Raw genomic sequence first — 25,496 nt, 5'->3', positions numbered from 1 at the left:
GATTCACCTTCTCTTGGACAAACAAAACAAAACAAAAACACCTCAGATTTTTTCCCCCAAGGGTTATTTTTCCCTTCTGCTAAAACTAGGCACTTCCTCTTCCTAAGATGATTTTTTTTTCAAGACAGCCAGGAAAGAGGGATAGGAAGGAAAACTTCACCTATTTTCTAAACAACTCAGCTAATCTCAAAATATTCATAAAGGGAAATAAGCTGGAAATTTCTAGCTGTTGAGCCAGTATCAGTGGATTTTTTGTCTTTAGAAAAAAAATTTTTTTTTCACACTGGCCCCATGGATGGTTTTTCCACTGGTGGATTGTTTCTGTTCAACTCTTGAGTGACATTCTCTTCGAACGCAGTCCTACTTGTAAGGAATTGAAAGGGCTGGCTTTCTGATTATACTTTTTGATTTTGGTGGCTAACAACATATTTCACTTTACATCCTGCTTTTCACTTCATTTTCATTCTCTTCAAATGATCAAGTACGTTGAGATCCTAAGCCTTCATGTCTATTAAAATTACTTTAAAACTTTCAGTTCCTTCCTGTACTCTTACCCAAGAGTTATAATCCAATGACCATTTTGATATGTTATAAATATCTTTCTCTTATAACTAAGCTTTTTTGCCTTTTATAGCTTTGCGCAAAGAATATTCCCCATTCAAAGAGGGAAGTGGTTACTTAAATTATTGTACATGCACACAATGAAATACTTTGCAGTTGTTTTTAAAAAATTTAAAAAAACAGTTCATCTACAGTATTTATCTAAAACAATGTTTAAGAAAGAAGTTTAACTAAAAGAACAAATTGCAGAACAGTGTGTGTAAAGAAAGTACAGATATGTGTATATATAATATACTCATAGAACATTTCTGAAAGGATATGTGAAATAAAATTAAAATTCTTACCTCTAAGGAGGGGTGACATGGGATTGGACAGGGGAGGAAGTGTTGACATAATCTCCACATACTTTTTGATGCCATTTAAGTTTTTATGAGTATAACTTTTATAATACTGGAAAAGGAAACCTGCTCATTTTGTAGGTGTGGCGATTGTTGTCTTGTAGGGTATCAGCCTATTGGTTGACTTTTGATTGTTGGCATCTACTTATTTGTGTAACTCTGCAGGCCCTTTCCGGTACTGCTCTTGTCTATGCATCTGGTATTTCATGCCTGGATCAGTGCAGCTTTCCTTCAGCTCATTTACTTGATTTCAAACTCTCTCCCCTTAGTACATCTCTCGTCCAGAAGCAGTATGTCTAGCGGTTCATGGATTCAAAGCCTGGTGGTGGCACTTGTAGCTCTGTGACCTTTGGCAAGTCAATAATCTCTTGGGTTCCAGTTCCCTCAGTGAATAATTCAGGATAATCATAATTCCTGTCTTGTAGGCACCATTAGAATTATTATATATATGGCATATAGGAAAGGCTTCTAGATGTTAGTCATTAATATTCTTTGAGATGATTTTTTTCCTTAAAATAAGGTACATACTAACAACAACAAAGAAGCAAAAAAGAAAAAGAAAAGGAAAAAGAAAAATACAGAAAAGCAGAAGAAAGGAAACAAAGACCACACACAGAGTTTCCCCAGAGAGATAATGACTGCTGAGATGTCAGAAAACATCCTCCCAGACATAGATGCCCATGTAAATAATGTAGAATATACTGTCAGCTAAATGGGAGGAAAGCTGTCCTGTGACTGGCGTTTCACTCTACACCATGCAAGTCGTCTTTCTAAAATAGCATTTACATTACTTCAACCCCTTCTTTGTTGCCAACGGTTCCCTATTACTAAATGGATTAAAACAAAATGAATTCTCTGGATATCTAAGGATCTTGCTTATAAAAATCTTCACTATTTTTCCAAAGAGAGTTTCCCAGTTTCAAATACACCTTTCATGTGTCAGTCAGCTTGGTTTCTTTATATGCAGACACATCCTCTCTCCCCATTCTCTTGCCTCTGAGTAATTTTTCATATTCCAGGTCAAATCCTTTATCTTTCATGAAGCCATCCCTTGCTATTTCTGCTTCATAATAACTTTTCTGTTTTCTGAACGATTACAGCCCTTTTAGTCTGAGGTGACACACATAATGTCATTTTGAAACTCGCAAATAATCACACAAAATTGTTTTCATCAGTCTTGGTGGTCCTTAATCATACATGTGCAGTAGAGACAGAACCTTATATTTCTCTTGTCTCCCTCAGGAAATGTAGCCGCTTGGAAACTGATTTCTCTGGGAAGAATTCTAAGTCGAGAGTGAGAAGACCTGGATGCTCACCCTTGAAAATAGTTTAAGCAAGTCACGGCTCTTCTCTGGGGCTCCGCCTTCTCCTTTTCAATATAACAGGTTTGGAATGATCTCTAAGGTTCCTTCCAGTTTTCCTTCTGAGATTTTCCTTTCTTACCTCTGAAGAAGGGCTACATGAAGACAATGCACGATGGCATTATATGTGCAGTATATAAATATATGTATCTGCATCATGTGCAGCCAAATATTTAAAAACTGGTTCTCCAGGAGGAAAAATCTCTGATTTGTAGGGTTTATTGATTTCTGTGGTGTAAATCAACCCATTATGGTCAATGTCAAGCTATCTAGGTGATAAAATCAAGTGTGTAGCTGGGAAGAGATGTGCACTATTGCTCTGCTTCAGCCAGTGGGACCCAGCCAGCCTCACTGGGTGGCTCACTTTCGTGAAGAAGAACGCAGTCTCAGGCTGGAAGAACATGGGCTACTATTTTAATCTGTAGTGTCTCTCACTGTCAAACTCCAGTATTACCTTTCTTCACTGAGTGGAAAGGAAGCAAGGGAAACAACAAGAGAAAATGATTCTATCTTGGCTTTTTGATTTCAGGCTCTCCAGACATGAGCTCTAGCATCAGCCAAATCTCAGGTGCGCATGCCCGCAGCAGAGCATTCATCTCTCTTGAGATCTGGCACAGGGATGATGCTGCCGAGGTGGTGTCAATTTCATATGTAGTTGGTCATCTGGATCTAGCCGAGAGCTCACAACTCTACTTTTTCTTGGAAAGAGAAGTGGTCCCAAGAACTAAAAGAAATTCCTGAGTTGGGAATCAGGAGGTGTCAGATGGTGAAGACAGTCTGGCTTGGGAAAAAGTCCCCAGAGTCCACAAGGCAGTGGGAGGAAGAAAGTTGGAGTGAAAAGCCAAGGATTGGAGTGTCAGACCCTGGACCAAGCCTGGCTCTGCACCACAAGTCTCATAAGCATGCAAAACCCTTGCTTTGTTTGTAAAGTGTTGGTTAAAATCAACCCTGAAGTCCTTCTGAAACCATTGGGAGGGGCAAATGAGATCTACTAAAAACACTTGATAAGTGATTATTTACAATTATTTAAGTTGAAAAATAAGCTTGAAAAAAATAGTAGTTATCAGGATAGATGATCAAATATATTTTATTCTCATTGATTTATTTGGGTTCACAAATTAATCTGAAAAAATGTTAAGTAGTTAATGCGATCACTGAAGAGAAACCTTCTCCAATTCCAAGAGGACTAGTCAATGTCAGTCTCATAGCCACTCTCTTCCTCCTCGCAGAACTAGAAGGTACGGGGATTCCCCAGATGAACTGGGGGAAATACGCTAATGTTCAGCGTGGATAACAATACTGGGGATGGCTGCATGAATATTTGTAACATGCTAACGTGTACCTGCCAGACAGAGCTCTGAGCCTCGAGGTGGGCTGGCAATGCTGAGTAGGGCTGAGAATGAACAGGGAACTTTGCAGAGAACCACAGATTCCGAGCAGAAGGAGAGTAAACGAGGGAGAACAGATACAGCCAGAGGGTGTTGGGCAGATGTCAGATGACAGTTCAACTCAGCAACTACCAGTTAAAGCTACTCTGGGAAGCTACTGTTCAGGGTACCCAAAGCATGTAGAGATGGTGTGATGGTGACTTAACATTTATTCAGCATCTCCTTGGGGCTGACCTGTGCCAAGTACTTCACAAACACTACTTTGGATAGTGTTTGAACCCCTATTGACATGGGGGGCAGAGAAAATAGAAGTGTTCAGGAAAGCTGTAACCACCTTGAGAAATGTTTCAACACAGTGCTTTGGGAGTTCTTGAGGGGGAAGAAATAACAGCCAACAGGGAAAGGTTAAATGTCAGAGGAAGATTGAGAGGAATGGAGAATTTCTTCTATTCCTCTCCCCCATTACATTTTAAGTTCTATTATATTAGGAATCCTGAGTAACAATATATCCTAATGCTTAGCACATAGCATGTGGCCAAAAATAATAAAAACGATGGTAACAGCAAATGTGTGAGCACTCACCTTGTGGTAGGCATTGTTCTAAGTGTTTCACATATGGTACCTTACTGAATCATCACAATTACTTGAGGTAGGAAATATTATCATCCCTCTACAACGGATGAGGAAACTGAGACACAGAATGGCTAAATGATTTTCCTACAGTTACACATCTTGAGGTGACAGAGGTGTGATTCTGAACCCAGGAAATCTTGCCTCAGAGCCTGTGTTCTTGAGCAACATTGTATTCTATTACAGTAAGTCTTTTTTGAATGAACAGGAGGAGATGGCAAATAAGTTATATTTTGGGATATAGGGTGGGGAACAGCCTAAACAAAGGCCTTGGGGTACCATTAAAGCTATTCGCCAAATATAACCAGCCCCTGTTTTTGGGGCACATGGAAGTAGCACACTTCTCTGCCTCTTTGAGATCAACACAGTCATGCAGATGGCTTTAGCAATGAAATGTGAGTGAAAGTGATGTGTATCCTTTCCAGGAAATAATTTTTCAATTCACTACATTTTCTTTATTTGATCTAATGACCATGGAAGGACCTCCTGAGATACACCCTCTGTCTTTCTGGGTATCTGAGCTACTGTAATGAGCAGCGCCTCTTGCCAAGTCTTCATGTGAGCACACTGCGAGCAAGGAATAAACTTTTGAGATTTGGGGGTTGTTTACTAACAGCATAATCTAGCCTATGCTAGCTAGCACATATGCTAGGTACCAGAAATGGGATGTTTGCGTAACAGTGGCAACAAAGCACCCTAAAATATGTGGCTGTGGTATTAGGAGTTGGTAGCAGGCAGCAAGGTAATTGTTATCAGAGGCTGTAAACATACCGATCCATGTTATGCTGCAGTGAATCATTTGGTAAGCTGTGTGTGCAGCAACTTGGAAGGTAGATGATGTAACAGATGAACTCATGACTCTAGGGGAAGTAATTGCAAAACACAGTGTTAAGAGCATGTGTTGGTTGCTGTTCACAGTCTTTAACAAGGTGTTATGCAGTTGAAATAAACTCAGGAAAGAATTTATTAGATTGTAGATAGCAATGAAAGGGAGCCTAGACATTTGTAGACTTGCAGGATTAGAGGAAGCAACCAATTTCAACTTTGTAAATTTGATTTTTTGGTTAAGACTTGTAAAAAACCTGAGAAGACAAGACATGAAAACTACCCCTTGAAGCAAGGTTCAACTCAGAGATGTGTGTTCAGACCTCTGAGTGGAGTCAGACGATTTAGAATGAAGATAAAATTCAGTAAATCTTTCCACAGACAAAATGATTCAGAGAGAAACAACTAAGAAGTTGATGAGCCGAGAGTATCTGAGATGGAGGGAGGCCCAGGGTTGGGAAGGCAAATGAATAAAGCAAAAATGGCACTGCATCCAGAAGGGCTCTGTGAAGTGTGACGACTGTTACGTGGGACTCACTGGAATCTACAGGTAAGAGGCTGACTGTAGTCTTGAGAGAGCTACACTGCCAAAGGACCACAGGCCTAAATGAAAAGATGTGGTGATGACAGTCCTCAAACGTCTCTTGTTCTCCAAGGAGCACATGCTCCCTGATGTGTACTTTGGATATGACCAAGGAGGATGGTAGAAAGGGAAGACTCCCAGGGCAGGGAGCTAGGAAACATGGAGAACGGTGTACAAGAGGTCGCTCTGAGGAAGCAGAAATACTTCCTAATCCTCCCTAATCAAGAAATACTTCCTGCCCTAGCGTAGAGAGCCTGAACATCTTACCCCAGTGGGATTGCATAATTGCTGCAGGCCAATGACCAGTGTTATCGTGCATCTTTTCAAATGGGAGTGTTTATTGTGGAAGCTTTGTCCTCATTCCACCATTACAAATTGGGTGTGTAGGAGGCAGGTCATTTATCTTTCTGAGCCTGCAGGTCCCCAGATACAGAGGAGCTACATCTGGAACAGCTGTAGATATTACAGTGCATCATCCCCTGCTGCACAGACTATCACACATCACCCACAGACCACAAACTTTGAGGTTTCTAGGGCTAGGATAGGGCCAGGACAGGGCTTTTGGGTTTTCTCCCTTTGATGCTGGTGAAGAGGGAGGAATATATTTTGCTTGTGGGAGAGAGAGTGAGCCAAATATTTAGTATCAGAAGGATAGATTTTGGAGATGGCCAAGTACTGTTTTGTGTGTTTGAGTCCTGGGAGCATAGTAAGATTGCCTTCTCTTTCCTCTTTGAAGATAGACATTGCCATGCCACTAGCTTTTACCCGTGAGATGGGGATGGAGGTGACACAGCCCAACTGTGAGTGGAAGCTTTAAGACATTGTGCTCTTGTCCTGCCTTGTGACTGGGAGGCCTTTGTTCATACTGGGTGCCCACAACCTGGTTCCTGGGTAACCATGGTGAGCAGAATTCCCCATTGGCCCAAGATGGATACATAGCACAAACAGGAATAAATTTTTGTTGTTAGAAGTGTCTATGATTTGGGGGTTGTGTTTTCCTCCCAGCACACTCTAGCCTGGGCCTGCAGCCAGCAAAATATATCCTAAGAACAATTAGTAGCTCCATGTGACTGAAGCATAGAATAACTTGTGGGGGACAGCAGAAAAGATCTCCAAAGAGAATGGAGTGTTACTGTGAAACTCCAAATGCTGTTGAGGACTGTGTGTGCACAAAATGGGATTCAGAGATGACATCTCATCAACCTGGCAGAAAGTCTATAGATGGAGTGATTGCAGAAAGAGGCTGGTGGCAGCAGGACAAATGGGTCATTGTGCTCATTCCAGTGAGGAGGGAAGCTCTAAAGTTTGAAGAGCTGAGGGGTGAGCTGCCATGTTTCAAGACTGAATTGAAGTGAATGGCTCGGGTGACAGAAATGGAGGAGTCAGGACAGGACATGATGCACTTAGGGAGTAGTGACTTATTTGGGTGCCTTGATATCTCATCTTCCTGAAATATTTAACTTAAAATAGTACAGGCATACCTCTGAGGTATTGTGGGTTCAGTTCCAGACCATCAAAATAAAGCAAATATCACAATAAAGTGAGTCAAAGACTTCTTTGGTTTCCTGGTGCATGTAAAAGTTATGTTTCTACTATAGTAGAAACTTAATACTGTAGTCTATTAAGTGTGCAATAGCAATATGTCTAAAAAAACCATGTACATACCTTAATTAAAAATTGCTTTATTGATAAAAAAATGCTAACCATCATCTGAGCTTTCCATGAGTCATAATCACTGACCATAGGCCACTCTAACAAATATAATAATAGTAAAAAAGTTTGAAATATTGTGAGAATGACCAAAATGTGACACAGAGATGTAAAGTGAGCAAAGGCTGTTGGAAAACTGGGGCCAATAGATTTGTTTGTCACAGGTGGTCACAAAACTTTAACTTGTAAAAACTGCAATATCTGAGAAATGCAGTAAAGCAAAACACAAAGAACTGAAGTATGCCTTTACAGGATCAATGTACATGACAGAATGTGATTGGTGCACATCTCCTGTGGTCTTAGATGCCACAGGCTGGAAAAATCTTGTACAGAGATTTTGTCCATTCCATCCAAATCTCCAAACAGAATTGTCAAAATTCTGAGAGAGAGACAGTTCAGCTTGTTTAAAAGCTGCATGGAAAAGTTTCTCTCAAAATTCACAAATTAATTTATTCCATAATCAATAGCTTTGTGGTTAGAAGTTCCTCTTTGCAGGTAACCTAAATTCCTTAGGCTGTAGTTTTGGTCTCATTTCCTCCTATTTTATGTATTGGAATGTGGATATACAGGTTTTATATCGACATATGTAATATGTTTTGCTATTACATGTGATCTCTGTAAAGGTGCATTTATTTAGCATTTCCACCCAGAATGCTTCCATCTGCCTAGGTGCCTTTTAAAGTAGCTTTTCTCATTCTTCCATGGTGTCCTGCCATCTGAAGGGCAGGTGGAAGATTTCTTTTGAGATATTAAATGAAAGCTAGGCTAATAACTTGGACATGCTGACAAAATAGTAACCTGCAGTGAAAAATAGAAGATAAAGCCTTCTTTGGTATGGCAGGTGAAGTGAATTTTTCTGACTAGAAAAAATTCTGAACAAAATGGTCCACTTTAATACTTGCAACTTCTGACTTTAAGTTCCCTTCCTCTCTGTAGTGCCTGCTTTCACTGTTCATAGTTGTCGAGTATATCTATTGTCTCCAAAAATATACGTGTGTGTGTGTGTGTGTGTGCGCATATACTCCCACTTGACCCTGGAAAACCAGATTGTAGTAAAACATTTAATAAATTTACTGAAACCAAGGTATAAATGTCTCACACTGTACTTCAGTAGTAAAGGTACTGAAAAAAATGTTATGTGAATAAATGAGTGAGTGAGCGATTACATGAATACAATTTCTGATTGTAATTAGTGTGTTCTCTTTTACCTGGTTGTCTGCACTTTAACAGGGAGCATAAACTGAAGGCATGGTAGCTAGCAGACAGGCAAAGTAAAGGAGGTGTAAGGCTCTCTGCAAACAGAAGTCTCCCTGGCAGGACAGTGGGTAGCATTTTCCATCAGTACCACCTCGGAAGGGAGAGGGCATTTTTGTTTCCGGACCCTGCTTTTGGCATCTTCTCTTGCTCACCTTTCTCCACTGTCTTCAGGGCCTTGCTTACACAGCTGTGCACAGCTAGGTCATGTGAAGAAGGCCCAGGTTATATGCTGTATAGTAACTGCACAGATCCAGGGACTGGGTTTATTATACTAGTCCCAACAGAGGATGCAGGCTCCTGAGAGGCCATCACCTCTGTCAGCCAATGCCTCCTTTATCCCTGGTCCTCCGGTCATTTGGTCTTTCCTTCCTTTCTTCACCAGAGCCCACACCTGAGTCAAGATGTTCTCAGGGCCTTCCTGTTTCAGCTGCAGGTCAGCCTGCTTGCACTTCTGGGTCAGAACCTACATCACCGCAGCCCGACACCCCTCAAATCTATCTGTATTGTCTGTATCTGCTTCAGATGGCTCTTTTTCCTGCACCTCACTTCCCAACTGTGCGTACCCACTTATCTTCCTTTTCTCTCCCATTTTGAGCTCTCTTCGACATTGCTCATTGCTGTAGTCTGAGTCCCCCATTCCAACCAGCTTTTTATTCTGTCTGCTTTTAACTCCTGAGCTCAAAGCTGACCTCTGACAGTTGACATGTAAGCTTGGGCAAGTTATTTGATCTCCTTCAAATGTGGATTCCTCATGTGCAAGGTGGGGAGAATTTCATGTGAGTTGTGGTGATTAAATGAAAAAAAAAGGCATGTCAATCTCATTAAAACTTAAATCTCTCTTTGTTTTAAACTCTTCATTCCCTCTCTCTAAGAGTATCTAAATGTCATTTCATTCTTTCACCTCCTTCAGGCACACAACCATTCTTTCCACAGGGGGGAACAGTGCCTTATAGGAAGACCAATTTATGCAAGTTTCCTTTCAAAGCAGGCTTTTCTAAAGAGCAATTGTATAGCAAGAGACCAGGATACAGTCAGGCTACAATACTTACACACGCCTCTCTTCAGGAGAAGGGCATTCGTATCCCAAGGAGGGGCTGATTTTTTAAGCTGGGTGTGATGATCGGGGGCTGAATATAATAGGTAATTTCTTGTACCAGTTTTTGTTTTGTTTTTAAACTAGGCTTATTTCTAGCAAGGGGTTGAATTGTACTTAATTTGTCTGAGCAAGTGAATGAGTTTCTATGTTTTAAACTTCTCCCATTTCCTATTATTTTGGAAGTGATGGGCTGTGGGGGTGCTGGGAGGTTAGAGGACAACAGAAGAAAGTATTGTGGTCAGGGAAGGATGGAGAACTATCCTGAGTTTGTGTCAGAGGATGAAATTCATAGTTTTCTAATGTTGGGCTGTGTTATTCTGTTCTCCCTCCCAGAGCATCTGCTGTTCCATGTTTCAGTGATACTGAGGGACAGGCAGGAGAGGGATGTCAAAGCATTTGAGGACAACAGACAGCAGGAAGAAAAACAGACATTTCCTACCACTTAGGACAAAGGTGGGATGATATACATTGCTGTGTTCTTAAATATGGTTCACAGTCTTAGGAAAAAAATTGCAGTCCTCTCATCTTCATGCCCCCCATCCTCCTTTCCTGGGAACAGAAGGAACAGGAGGAACCATAGGTGGGTAGGAGGGGCATGTGCAGTGTGAGGAAGCAGCAAAGGACACAGTGTGTCTAGAGAGAAAAAAGGAGAAAGAGATTTATACAAAGAAAACCAAAAAAGAGACTCCAGCAAGAGCATACAGTTTTGGGATCCTGTTGTACAGTGGACTCATTTTAAATCTTCAGAATTAAAGATGAAGGAGAAAACCCCATCTATCTTTTCTCAAATTTTAAAATTTACTAATGCTCTTCCTTTAAACTGTGAACTGCCAGTTCTGTGCCTCATCTTTACAGTTGTATACCGTACTGCTGGAAGGTCCTGCAGAGACCACGCAGATGAGAGATAGCACCTTGTGGCATTGCCAATGAGAAGTGGTGGCTGCAGCCTGTGTTGAGAAGGGTTCTGAGGCTCAGTCTGCACTTAGTGGGAAGGGTACTGGGATCCATTAATGCTGGGGTCAGCTAATGCTGTCTGCCATGGGCCTTGGCAGGTGAGAGTTCATACGGTTGTCATCTAAATGGTACCCTTATTGCTAATGCCTAAATCTCTCATTTAATTTGGAGTCGGGAAGGGCTCAGAGACATTAAGCCAGTTGCTGAAATCCACAGTTAGTTAGTATTTCAACAATTTATGTTTTAAAGAAAGAGAAAGTTTCAGGATGAGGAAAAGAATGGAGATGAAGAGGATTAACCATTTTGAAATGAAACACTACCTGCCTTCAAGGCATTGAGGGTTGAAAATAAACCTTCCTGAAGTCTTTACCAGAATTGCCAGGAGCTCTGACTAGTCCTCTGTAGAGCAAATGTGCCGGAAGCCGGGAGCACTCCCGCCAATTGTAGAGGGGCTTCAGAGCTTCTAGGGTGAGGGACTGATTGTTTCTTCCAGGAGAAAATTTTTCTTAGTGCTTGGATGTAGGGATAAAGAAGTATGAAGGAATTTTAAAGTTTATTTGTCTGGGATTAACGGAATTGAACTTAACTTTAGAATCCTTTAAATAGCAGCTCACTTACTGCTATTTCCAAAAAGTTCTTTCTACAGTATATTGGAAAAAAAAAAAAAGCCCAAGATGGGATTTGAACATGGTTTTAAGAAATCATGGTTGCAGGTAGTAGTCTCAATTGTAAAATAAATAGCAGCATAATATAGCAAGTCTAGCTAAAAGACTTAAACTGTGCATCAGTTGTGGTGACATGCTTTGAGGGGACTCCAGCCCCCAAACCTCTCCTCTACCTGCATGAGAATTACTGTTAAACATTCAGAAATTATTTCTGAAGATACTAATATTTTTGGGTGATAAGTCATTTCAAGTTCATTGTTAACCAATAACAAAGGAAGAAGGAAAAGCTAGTGGTGTGGTAAAGGGATTTGTTACTAGCTGTGGAAGAAGACAAGGGAGTGAGAGAAATAGTGGTCCTGGGAGGTTTGCGTCCAAAGACGGAGGTCACGGTCTCAAGACTACTTCTGATTCTAGAATGTTCAAGTGACCTTAGGCCTTATGTATCTGAAGACACAACAACTAACACAACTAGCTGATGAAAACCAGCCTCATAACACTCAAAATGCCTTTGGAAAATAGAAAAGAGAAAAACAATGTAAGAAAGCATGGGAGTGTTTTCTCTCCAGCATTTCTGAGAGGATGGGAGTAGAAAACCTCGAACAAAATGTTGCCCCAATCTCACTTGGCTAATTTTAGTTATCTTGGTTCATGGCTGTGATTCATCCCTAAAGCTGTGAATTGCTGAGGAGGAAGGAGGAAAAAAAAATTGACTTAAATGTCAAAGGAAGTAGGAACAAAAATACAGTTTTCTTTTTTGGGGAACTAGAATCCCAAGATATGGGGATCTTTTATCTCATGAGGGACAGGATGCTTCAAACTTCTAGAAAAATAATCATCTCCAGTCAAAATATCATCAAGGAATAAGAGACAGCATTGATTATGAGTCATGTCATGTCTGAATTTTTGCCTCCTTTTCTCCTTGTGTATCTCCTTCAATCCCATTAAACTAGAAATCACTGATTATTATATGTAGTTGAGTTATTATGGAAACTAATATGTAGACTGTAATAAACAGGTGAGGAGAGATGAATGGAGACAAACAGAACTATGAGAACTAAGTCTGGGGAATGGGCTGGTAGGAAAGAGGAGAAAAGCATGCTTGCACGATGGTCAGATACAGCCTTGCCTGCTAAAGAATAGTGGGCAGTAGACAAGGTTTGGTGAAATTCCACCCTGAGTCAAGAAAAAATTGTTTCAATTTACAAGGGGTCCCCTAGTAAATTGGCTACCACTTTGAATTTCCACAGGTTTGGAGGAAGGATATAGTTACTGATTCAACTCAGCTCGGTGATTGATTTCACTTTCTGAAGTAGCTGACCTTCTTGACCGTTAGCTTGTCCATCATCTCTGTTTGCCTTTTGCCCTTAAAACTTATGAGCAGTAGAAGAAATGTAAGATGGTTGTAAAAATAGGACCCAGGGCATCAGAGGAAGATAATTATGTAGGAAGCAAGTTGAAACAAAGAGTTCCAACGAGTTCTGAGCAGATTCCCCACAGCCCTGAACCTATGAGGACAGCAGCTTCAAGGCACAGTTGTGAACGTTGATTTCTGCACCTCCCCGTCTTCAGCCTCCTTAGCACACATTTTGATTAAAATGATCTGGAGATCGTCCATGTGATCCCTTGAAAAATATTTCCAAGGGGACCCTCCTGGTCCATGTCTTTAAACTGTAATGTACTTTGCTATTTAAATAAATTTCCATCATAGAATTGTCAGCTGTTTACAATGTTCTAGGTTAATTAGTTTGTTTTCCTTAACCTGAGAGCTTTAGTCCTTTTCTATTTTATTAATTTTATCTTTTACTATTCTGTTTTGTGATGGAATGTAAGTGCATGAGTAGTAATATGCATTTCCTCAACATATGGAAAAAAGCCACTTAAAAATATGAATTATCCATAATATATTTCTCAGGTACAAATGATGATCCATTCACATGATAATATATTCCAAGATTCTGATGTACTCTCCATAAATAATATTAAAAATTAAATCAGACCTTGCTTAAAATAATCAATTTTGATAGTTTCTTTTGTAATGCTGTTACCTGTTTACAAATAGTCCAAATGGAGGTAAAGGAGGACTTACAGTCATATTTTTCAAAACAAAAAAACATTTTTAAGGCCTTGTAATTAGTGCTGAGTGTCCAAATTTAAAAACATATATCATGAACCTTATATTTCACCCATTTTTTTAGTATAATGACTAAAGCTTATTATTCTATAAGCTTTTCCAAGATCCTGAAAAATTCAAGGATCTTTTAAGAGTTGCCCGGCAGATTTAGTGGTTAAACAACCATCCAGGAGTTGGGATACATAGAGCTCATTGAGCAGAAATCTTAATTCATTTCAGAAGCCATTCTGGATAGTTTCAAATTCTTCTTGGGGGTCAGGAGTTCAACTGATGATCTATGTAGAGTACACCTAGATGCCCATGTCTTTGAAGACACTGGGATATGTGAGTCGGACCCAATGTCAAAATCAATAGATCATTCAATGCATTGTACTGTTCTAATTGTATGATGTTTTCTGCCCCAGTTTCTAGGAGTCACACAGTCTGGGTAGTAATACAAGGAGTATAGTGTCGGAAACACTTACTTGAGTGTGGTGAGTTCTGTAAGGGATGGCTGAGTAGCCTTGAGATAGCTTTCTCTTCGCGCAGCAACTTTGGGCGAAGGCTTGGGACTTGTGTCTGAGTCGCCGCTGTCTTCATCTCCCATGGCCTTGATGTAACTGCCGCTCCGCATTCTTCGGCATGGGATTTCATCATCTTTACTTCTTGGGGTGTACCCTGTCCATTCATCTTGAGGAACCTATTCAGATGTAAAACAGGTAACTCAGCTTTTATAAAATTCTTTTATAAAAATTTTTCTTTCCCTTTCTTTCTTTTTGATATGATCCTTACTATGGGTACTACAACTAATTATCTAAAACTTTAGACATTAACTTTTCAATAATGGTGTTTTACTCTAATTGGTTTGAAAATATTTTGAATACACGCAAATCCATATCTGAATCTTAAAAACAACCCATGTATAACCTGTGTATTAGGAAAAAAAATTAAACTCATTCCTCTGATTTACTTACACTCAGTTTTCTTACCCTGATAATAATGTAATTAAGTATAAGATTGCCATTGGAAAGGAAGGCAGTTATATTTGAGCTTTTCAGTAATTTATTTTTGATTGTCATTTAAAATCCATGACTTTTTCTGTTTTATCAACACCTTCCCCACACCCTCCATCTCTACCATCTCTACCCAGTATCTCTTCTTCTTAAACCAGTGGTCCCTAACAGCTTCAGTGACTTCCCAGTCACCTATTGTTTCTGAACCCCTCTTAATTTGGATTCAGCCTCCATACATTTACTTAAAGCACTCTTCAAAGGTGTCCAATGATCTCCTCAGGAAGCTAGGGGTATTACTTAAATTTTTCTTGGCCTCTACACACCCGTATCCACAGACACACACAAACAAACGTGTGTGCATGCACACGAGCATGCACCCACCCTCTTAAAGAGTTTCTCTACTTACCTGGTAGAGCTACTACTTATCTGATTTGTCCTTTTCCTCTTGCTTTGCTGGATCCTACTCTCAGTCTCTAATTGTGGTACCACACAAGATAATGTTCTCAGTGCACTGAGTTTTCTTTCTACAATCATTTCCTTTGAGTTCAGTAGAGCACACTATACTATAGGGGAATTCTTTATGATTTTCTCTTTGGTTCCTCTTAGATTTTCCACTTCAACATGGACTCAACCTAGGATTTCCTTCTTCCTCCATTTAGCAAAAGAAATGCAGAATGACCACTTTTTAAAAAATTCTTTAAGAAGCAACAAACAGATTATAGTGCACAGAACATTGCATAGGGCAGAATTAAAAGAGGCGAGAAAAAGGGAGGCTGGTTTTTGTCCTCAACAATCTCATAACAGAGATGAGAAAACAAAGCAAAAATGAATTTGGGAGCAGTTCCAAATCAACATATTAGCAAGTTTAAGATATGTTGCCATAAGTGGAATATGCACAAAAGAGACACTAGAAACAGGAGTTATCAGAAATGGGGAAGCAGTATCCAGGAAGGGCTCCCTGGAACTGGCCAGGGTGGCAATGAGAAGGTAAAAAGGTATCTAATATTTTGATGCCAGCTATTTACTGATTATCCATTAAATGATCTGGTGTTTCAATATTAATATTTGATTATGTTAAGTAATTTGCTTACAGGATCTTATTTCATCAACACAATAGCTCTCTGCATTTTTCTTTATTTCTCAGATGAGAGGCAGGAGCTCAGAGAGCTTAAGAAATTTGCCAAAGAACACATAGTTAGTAAAAGAACACATAACAGCAAGTGGGATTCAGAGCATTTTGGTTTACCACCAAAGAACAGAATTTGCTTAATCTAAATGCTGTGATTAACAATATATGGATCTTAAGTCTAAAGTATTCAGAAAATTATCCGCATGTCATATACATGTATTAGATTTCTAAACAGTATGGATTCTAGGAAGTGAGAATAGATGTTCTACTGAAAACACTACTCTTCCCTCCTTAAATCATGAATTTATCTATACAATTTAAAAGCTTATATCTGGAAACATCAGATGAAGAATTCATGGACATGAAAATGGCGGTTTGTGGGTTCTCTTTCTGAAAACTACCAATAAAGTTTGACTAAGCTTTACTATGCAGCTTATTTTATTTAACAAAGTATTATATTCGCTTCCTTTATGCAGGCATTGTTCTAAATGTTTTATAAATGTTAACTCATTTGATCCCCCAGCTGAGGGATAGTATTATTATTATTATTATACCCATTTTACAAGAGAGAAAACAGATTATGGAACTAGCTCAAAGTCCGGCTATGAAGGGGCAGAGAGAGTCTCAGCCCAGTAGCTCCTGTAGCCTTGCTTCTAGGGCAGCTTCTGACCACTGTTTGATACTCTCTCTTTCTGAGCTATGACCTGTGGCACTGACAAAATTGTAGAATTATAGTCCCATGACACTGCTGTGATCCATCACATCTGACCCATTTGCCATTTATTAGTTATGATAGTAACAGTGTAGGGTTTTCACTTTTTTAGCTAACCCCTCCCCCATCAAAATCACCATAGCGACATGGGAGATTTCTTAGGAATACTATAACTGTTGAAAACAGTCTTGCTTTTTCCTCCAGGTGGCAGGTGACTCACTGCAAAGATATGATCATGTTCAGAACCATTGTTGGCTTAGCAATTACATTGTAGAAATTAAGTTGATATAGCTGAGGGTCATATGATGCACACATCACCAGCTATTTCTCAGTACTAATGCACAGTTCGTAAGCACTGCTCTGGAAGATGTCAGAAACTAATGACACACTTATTAGCTCCTCTCACTTATGAAACTAAACACGGCAACTTTCTCTATAGGTCTTTTTTCCCAGTTAGTTTATGGTAGACACTTGGGGATGTGCTAGAAACAGGTTGCAATTGTTGCTAAGGAAGCCAGCTGGGAATTATTTAAACTGTATATCTTTCAGTTAAACAATTTTCAAATGATAGCAGTTAAGAAGTTGTATGGAATGGAATTTACATTGGAGTAGAATTTAAAAATTAATGCATTATTCATATATCTAGAGATAATCTACACCAAGATTACATATGAACCAATACAAAGATCAGTTCTAGGAAAAATGTAAAGAAACAGAAAATCAAGATCTGGGAGAAGAAAAATATCACTGAAGTTGTTGTAAGTGAGCCAGGGTTTTTATCTAGAATCTCTTAAACTCTAAAGCAAGATGGGAGACAGTGGTCAGGTAAATAGTTTTCAAAGAAAGTATACCAGTTTGTAAGGGGCCCAAGCATGAAATTATACTCTCTTTGATTGGAAAGAAAGGAGAATCTTGTTGCTGCAGCTACTATTGTGATCTAGTGGAAGGCTGCTGTGTCTTTTGGCTCAATTGCATAAAGAGAAAAGATTTAGGGAAATTCAAAGAAAAAATTAACTTGTAGTTGTCTGAGAAAGCCTTCTTTATTACTGATCCTAGCAGTTTAAAGGGATGGGAGTCTTGGTAAGGAAGGCAAGCTGGGGCAGATAGAAAAATAGCCTGGACACTTGACAAGCTAGCCAGATGTCCTGCTTGTCTGTACCAGTTTACGGGGTAGTTGGACCCAACAAATGTTAAAGAAACAGTAATACAATCAATCTAATAAAGGTTAGATTTAACAGTAGTTATGATTAGGGAAAAAGATTTGCATTTTAATAAATATGTTTAAGTATTAAACTCTAAGAGTTTTATTTTTGGTGAAACAAAATTGTGATTAGTGTGCATTAGTGTGCATCTGAAAATTTCAGGCATAGCCAGTCTATAACTTACACCACATGTCAAAAAGTACAACCTCTGACCAAGGAATGACCATAACCCAGTGCAACAATCCTCTAATTATAGGATTAGCATGTTTTCTTGGTTGAAATAGCATTATGGGCACTAAATGACAGACCATTCTAATGAAAGCTATACTATAATAAGTCACAGAACAGGAGAAAATGAAACACCCCCTAATGGGGTGTGCTTACATTTTCTGTCTCCCTCATTACCTCAGTCCTGACTTCCTTCCGTCTTCCTCCATTTCTGTGAGTACTTTTTGCTCATTTATTTTCCAGCCATTGTCTGGGTGCTGTGAACAATATAAACACTAGTCTCATGCAATGGAGCTTATATTCCGTGAGAGCATACCCACAAATGAACAGGGCCCATACCTGCCATTAGGAAAATAACACGGGATGGTGTGACAAAGTGGCTGGAGGGGGACTGCTTTAATTTATTCTTTGGAGAAGCCATCAGGAAGGAGTAATATCTGAGAGGAGATCTGGCGACTGAGTGGTCAGCCTTGAGGGAAGCTGGGGGAAATGATTCCAGGCAGAAGGTCAGCCAGAACAGTCTCTAGAGTAAGAATAAGCGTGTTGTGTAATTAAATCCTAGGAAGGAAAATGCTAGCATGGCTGGATAGTTCTGAGCAAGAAGGAATTGATAAGAGAGGCAGGGGTGAGGGAAGGTGAGGGGGAGGGAGTGGGGGTAAGGGAGTGAGGGTTGGGGGGTGGGCACAGGTCACATAGGGACTTGTAAATATATCTCAAATCTTCTTTCCAGACTGAAATATGCAATCCCAAAGCTCCCCACAAACTGCTCCAGCCTGAACTGATCTCCTTTATGAAATCTACAGCATAGTTAAGAGTTCAACAAACTATAGCTGCCAGACCAATTCCAGGGTGCCATCTGTATTTATAAATAGTTTTATTGGCACACAGACACATTCATTATGTACTGACTGTGGTTGATCTCCTGTTACAAGGACAGAGTGGTATAGTTGTGATGGAGACTGCATGATCCTGCACCTGGTCCACCTCTTCCTTCAGAGTACTTAATGTGCAGAATCATGCAATGACATTTACATACACTACTTGCTTTATGTGTCTTTGTGTCATCTCTCCAATTACTGGGTAAGCTCACTAAAATCTGGGGAGGCAGTATTGCTGGTGGCTTAGATGCATGGGCTCTGTGATCAGACTGCCAAGGTCTGAATTCCTGCTTGCCAGTAACTAGGCACATTCTTAGGTTAAGTTTATTAACTCTCTGTGCCTCCATTTCCCTGTCCATTTCCTATCCCATAGAATTATGTGTGGGTTAAATGAGGAATGCCAGCAAAGCACACCATAAAGGTCTTTTTTTTGGCAGTTAGGCACTGCTTAGTGCACTCAGATGTTCCCTCATGATGGATGACATTGGTTTTCCAAGAAGACTGATGTCTGCTTTCAATTTTCTTTGGTAATGAAGGGGCAGTAATAATTGATCTATATTATGTAAAAACTTAAATTCTTAATACACTACCTACTCCACTGTTTTTAAGTGAGTGTTTCCCCTCTAGGAAGCACTTCACAGCTCTCTGTGTGGGGACTCATCTCTATTCTGCTGGGCTGAGAGGGGAGCCTGCAGCCCTTGGGCTGCCTGAAGCTTGCCTGGCTTCCCAGTGGTTGAATCTCAAACACCTCCTTTTGGTTCACAAAGCAGAATCTTAGGGAAAAAGAAACCTCCCTGGGCACTACTTTTGTATTTGGAGAAGATTTTTGTTCAGAAACCTTGAACTTAGACCTGTGCATTCCAGATGTGTTAGTACTGTCAAGACCAGCAGCTGGGCTCCAGGGGCCCTTTGGGCTGCAGGAAGGTTCTTCTCTGTGTAGCTTCTAGTCACAGAGGTGGGGCAAAGTTGGAGACAGCAAAGGGGGACAAGCTTGTTGCTATTTATCTCGCTGTTTCTAGGACCTAGTAGAGTGCCAGAGAGACAATAGGTTTCTGGGGAACTGTGACTCCGAATGAATGAATGAATTCCAACAACAGCTTTGTTTTCATTCACTGTGTGACCTTGGATGAGTCACCTCACCTCTTTGATTCAGTTTTTTCATCTGTAAAATGGGGTTGATAATAGATGTATAATGAATAGGGATAATGTGTGTGAATATAGTTTGTGAACTTCAAAGCACCATGAAAATCTGAGAATAAAGGTTAGAAATTGGTCTCTTCATGGTACTGTTAAGTATGGCCAGCCAGATTAAATATCTTGGGGATTAAAAAAAGTGGCATTTTAGTGGAAATTCTTCTATTCATTAAAGTAGATACTCTAGTGTAAGAATATAAATGCAAATAGAATATAAATGTAACCCTATACAAAAATATAAAAATTTCATGCACAAAAATGTATTTCTCCTCTGGGATCTTTGGAAATAGACTATCTTCTGGTGCTGCCAATTTTTTTTTCCATGTAGGTTTCCCCAAACCTGGTTGAAAGAGGATCACACTAGATCTATAAGCAGAAGCTATAATGAGCTAGGGATCCTTAAAAAATCTTTTGCATGGGGAACCTTTAAAAGTTATATGATTCAAGGTAATCTTCTGTTCTGAATATGTCAAACACTTTGGTCATTCTTTTGGGGTCCTATCCACACTTGGCTGATAAAGTTTCCATTGTGAATAGACAAGGTACTCTTACTTTTTCCCTTCTTCAGTTTCCTAAGACCCAAATACCACATTTTACTGACTCTGAGCTACCAATGCAAAACCCTCAATATTTTTTGTACCACTAAGAGAGAAATAAATGCCACCAATTAAACTCTGACACTCCACAGATTCTGTGATATATTCCAATATCAAAGGTGCTAAAATGTGAAAGTAATGGTCTTGGAATCAATTAGACACCCTTTTATGTGCAAAAATAAGAGCAAGAAATGGATGTATTCTGGGACAGTAATTATAGAACTTACTGTTTATATTTAGCAGTGACCAAATTAATAAGAACTACTAGCATTCGTTTCATGGTTTTGTGAAACACCCTAGTTCACATGTTTCCTGATTCTTACAACTGACTTGAATGGTAAGAAGAGGACGTATTATAATCCTAGGATGTCAAATAAAGAAACTGAGGTCCAGAGAACATCTGTATTCATTACAAAATGATCACTCAAAAAGTCTAGTTACCATCCACCTGACTCCCTTTGCCCATTTAAATCCGCCCTCCTCCATCCCTCTTTCCTTCTGGTAACCACAAATCTGTTCTTTGAATCTATGAGTTTTAGTTCTGATTGTTCTTTTTTTGTTGTTTTTTGTTTTAGATTCCACAAAGGAGTGAAATCATACTGTGTTGTCTTTGTCTTCTGACTTTTAAAAGGCTCTTGCAAAGCACCTGCGGCTTTGCTTCCCCACTTTGGCTGGCCTGCAGTCATTACCGTGTAACTAATGTACACAGTCAACATTCTGGGCCCACGATGGTCTGGGAGATGATGCTGGAGATGAAGCCATGTGTGAGTGATGGCTGCAGAGTGGATTGTCTCAGGATGGGAAGTTGGATGGTGAGGTTTGGAGGAATGAAAATGTGTGAGATTTTGGGAAATCTGAGAGCCACAAAAAGGAATGCAGACACTTAGAAAGCTGGGACAGCTGGAATGGAGTGTACGTCCTGAAATATACCAGGGTAGGCCAGTGCGATTCTGTGAGCAGCTCCGGACTGCAGAGATTCGGGAGGAAGAAGGATGAACCTACGGCTGACGTGGGATTTAGAGCAAACTTCTATTTCATCAGGAACCAGATGGGAGAAATCATTTAGGCATTTGATTGATGATGTGGAAATAAAGACAATATAGCAAGGAAGAGCAGTGGTTAAGATGGTGAGTAGAAATAATAGGTTCATATTTGCAAGCCTATGCCTTTGGCAGTTGTTCATTTCTTCAGTAATTGAGTATTTAAATAAAAACATCAGGTAACGGTGCTTGTCTATGACTGAAGGGGATCAACCTCCTTGGCTTTTCTCGAACTTGATGAGGAAAGGTAAATATGAGGAGGAAAAGCTGTATTTATGAAAGGAGTTAAGAATCTGATATGTATGGATTAATCTGACATTTATAGGATAATCTCAAAGGGCTGGAAGTGATACCTAAATTACTTTATTTTAATACTTCTGGCAGTCCCAGGAAATGGGCACTCTGTTTACTGTACTGCTGCAAAACTGAGACTCAAAAAGGCAAAATGACTTGCAAAGGTCATAGTGAGTCTGTATCTGTCTAACACCGAAGCTTGTAGTATCATCCTGCCTCTGATGAACATTGAGTGAATGAGCAAATATACTTAAAAAAAAAAAAAGTTCTTGCTCCCACTCAACTGCAGTTTTTTTTAAATGAAATATAACTATTGAAGTAGACAAATATCTTGTCACTGATTTGCTAGATAAAGAGAAATAATTGAGATAATTAAGAGCATTTGCTGTCTCCCTGTTTCTTGGTGCCCTTCCTAGCTGTTGTCAGTTACTGCTTAAACACAAATGGACAGTCTGGGATCCAGGGGATTGGCAAGCTTGCAGGACAGCCACCCTTTCAGAGACAGCTTTGGGGGCCTCCCACCTCAGTGCTTTCTTAGCATTTGTAAGAAGGCTTCACCCTGGATTTCAAGTTCCTGCCTACAACTTGTTATGGAAATGGCTTTAATGTAGTGGCCTTCTAAGCACTTTTAGTGAGCTCTCAGATTCCCTACTCACTCGGCTCCTTTGCATCTTCTTTGCAGCTGGGAGAACTGCTTTTCTGCTCCACACAGCTCTCCACTTGACAAATGAGACTTGGCATAAATGTCCCTGTAGCCTTTTTAGCTTGCTCTTCTCATAGCAAAAGCAGAAAAAAAGAGCAAGAATAGGAAAATTACAATTATGTGATGTGCAGATCCCAAGGCCTGACTGGTGTTTTCCAGTCAGATTTCCCTGGCAACCGCGCTTTCTAACTCCCCTTGAAACCCGAAGCTGGTGTAAAACTTAATTTGCTTTTCAGATTGCTTAAAAATTACCTTTTAAGGACAAGAGCAAATACCTATCTCTTTTGAAATGGGGCTTATGCCCTTTGTCACATCTTCCAAATAACATTTTTAAATACTCTCAAATGGAACTATGTAAACAGTGCTGTGCAATGGTGATTCGCTCACTGTGACCCTGTGGAATTATTCTCATCCACGAACATTTGTAGGTGTCTACAGGGTACCTAGCACCATAGCAGGTGCTGGGTAAATAGAGCAAACACATTTTATAAAACACAGTCTCTGGTCTCAAAGGAGTTTACAAGTTTTAAGGGGATCAGGCAAATCTGGGGAATTGAAGGAAAAGAGTAAAAATAGCTTTAAAGCAAGTCAAGCTGAGTTGAGTATTAAATTTCAGTCCCTCTGAATTACCTACTGTGTTTGTAGTTTGTTCATATAAATCCTCTTCCCTGGTGGTAAAACTGCCCCTTAGGAGTTGAATGTAGGTGTGTGAAGTGCATGGATACACTGAGAAATGGCCCTGCAGGCGCAAGGCAGAGGGGCAAGGTCTGTGCCTGCCCCAGAGGAGGGGAGGGACCTACGGCCTTGGGGGCTGGTAGAAAATGTTACTGAGGTGATGGCTGCCCTTAAGGGGGGCTATCTTTCGGGAAGATGCCTTTGTGATACCATGTCAAGAAATAGTAACTAAGATACTATACTCCATTGTGTTGTGGGGGCAGGGGAGGTAAATGGATTTTATTCACTGTCCTGTGTTTTGATTGTAGTGGAAATCTGTGGGTTTTGCTACTTGGTTCTGTTTCTGGTTCTTGCAGTCACATCCCCATGATTTTGCTCAGGGACAACCTTCCTCCCCCCTTGAGGTCCAGGTGTTTCAGGAGTAGCACAGGAACTGGCTCAGCCAATCAGCACATCACATCCCCCAGCTTCATTACTTGGCTCAGGGCTGAGTGTGCGATCTAAGCCTGTTTAGTCAGCAAATATCTTTGGACCTTTGCTTGCAATGCTGAGACAAAGATATTTCCTCCCTCATTCAGTACATCAACAGGGAAGCAATTAGCCTAGCACCTGCTGGTAGCCATTTTACAATCTCTAATACACAAACATTATTCCATGTAATACAAAAACCCTGTGTTATTATTAATCCCATTGCCAAGATGAGAAAATTGAGACAGTGCTATTAAATTTTACAGTTAGTAAATCATAGTCAGAATGGAAAGGCAGTTTTGACCCCAATTTCTCTGCTTTTTTCATCATATCACTCTGCTGTCTGTAAGTTTCAGAACAGTAACAGCAATTTTTCATTAAACATAAAGCACTCATTAAGTGGCTGGAAGGACAGTGCGACTGCCTTTTGAAAACTGTAACTGGTGAGGATTAGATGCTTGGAAGAACCAAAAGACTTTAAAAAGTAAGTTCACAGATCACCCAGGACCCAGCAGTTGTAGTTGGCTAGAAGTTGTAGTGAAATATAAGCAGGAACAAGAACATCCTCAAAGACAGTAAGATAAAAACAACAGAGATTTAAGTCTATTGTACATCTTATATTTATTCCCACTGTCTGTATAGCAGAAAAGCTTGTGTAGAGTGCTTTCTTAGTTTTGAATGCAACTGTTCATTTCGATCATGTCTTTCTGGAATATGAGAGGCATAATGTTGGCTGAGCCATCGAATCTTCCCCCTGTGGTAGTTACTAGAGTGTTGGTGTCTGTCCACCACATCTCCTGTGGTTTGTAGTTATAATTTCAAAATTTGAATTCCCTAAAGCAAGCTAGAATTCTGTGTCTGGTGTTCAGAAACAGAGATGTGGATAGAAAGTTGGTGATCTTCCTCCAGGGGTCACCAGAAGCCCAGATGCAGAGGTATCACTCATCAAAACTAAACGGAGGCGTTGGCGAAAATCTTCTAAATCTTCCAGCACGTCTGAGACCCCACTACGTGTTGAATGCTTATGAGTTTGGATCTTTTTCCATGGAACGCAAAGTCTTGAGAACCTTTTTATGAACAAGTGGTACCGCTAGTTTAGAGTCTATAAAAGTCAATCATCTTCAGTACTGATACTTAATTTCAAAATATGAATTTTAAAGTAAGTTTCAGCAAATAGTCTCCTGTAGTTTATCATTAATTTTGGAATACTTAATTTCTCAAATAAAGTTATAAATGATTATACTTGTGAATCATTAGCTATTTGGCATCTGTTGAAAAAAACAGTAGATTTAAGAAGAGATACAATTCGAAGTTTCTCGCTTTTTATCAGTGTCATCTGATCACTACTATTGGAATTTTTATTCCAAGTTACATTCATAACATCTAAAAATTTACTGCACTCAAATGGGCCAAAATAGGATTTTTCCTTCATGAATACTACTCATTCTGATTCAATGAAGCCATCAACTCCCAAGTTAGGTAATCTAGGTCTTGGTATCTAGGAAGGACAGAATAATATTTTGGTTGTCCCTATTCACACGTGTAATACAAAATTCTACCTTAATAGTCATCACACGGGGAAATTGCCTCTTCAGGATTTGTATGTTAAGCCTATATTCCAACCATTTCCTCTAGGCAGCCTTATATTTACACCCAAAAGGAGTTGTCACGAAGCATGCGCATGGCTGAGTGTGGCACTTTCCACAGATATCTGAATCAGGATCTCCAAACCAGCTGGAGCTCCAATGAAAGAAGATGCCTCAGCAGGAGTATTCTTGGTAGGGTTTGGGGTAAGATTTCTTACACCAAATTTTATGTGGTCCTCT

The 25,496-nt window shown here is 39.9% G+C and overlaps 1 protein-coding gene across 11 annotated transcripts in view; it reads right to left on the bottom strand.

The window, feature by feature from the left end:
- DLGAP1 (DLG associated protein 1) overlaps window positions 1-25,496 on the bottom strand; it is an 858,481-nt gene that overhangs the window by 233,856 nt on the left and 599,129 nt on the right. For all 11 annotated transcript variants that reach the window (XM_073212860.1, XM_073212859.1, XM_017658265.3 and 8 more), the window contains one exon: window positions 14,024-14,238. In XM_073212860.1, coding sequence (XP_073068961.1) covers window positions 14,024-14,238 — 215 coding nt within the window. The remainder of the gene's footprint in view (window positions 1-14,023; window positions 14,239-25,496) is intronic.

This window comes from Manis javanica, chromosome 9, assembly GCF_040802235.1.
Source record: "Manis javanica isolate MJ-LG chromosome 9, MJ_LKY, whole genome shotgun sequence".
Classification (NCBI taxonomy): domain Eukaryota; kingdom Metazoa; phylum Chordata; class Mammalia; order Pholidota; family Manidae; genus Manis; species Manis javanica.
Note: the sequence above shows the minus strand (reverse complement) of the source record. Positions and strands in the feature narration are given on the sequence as shown.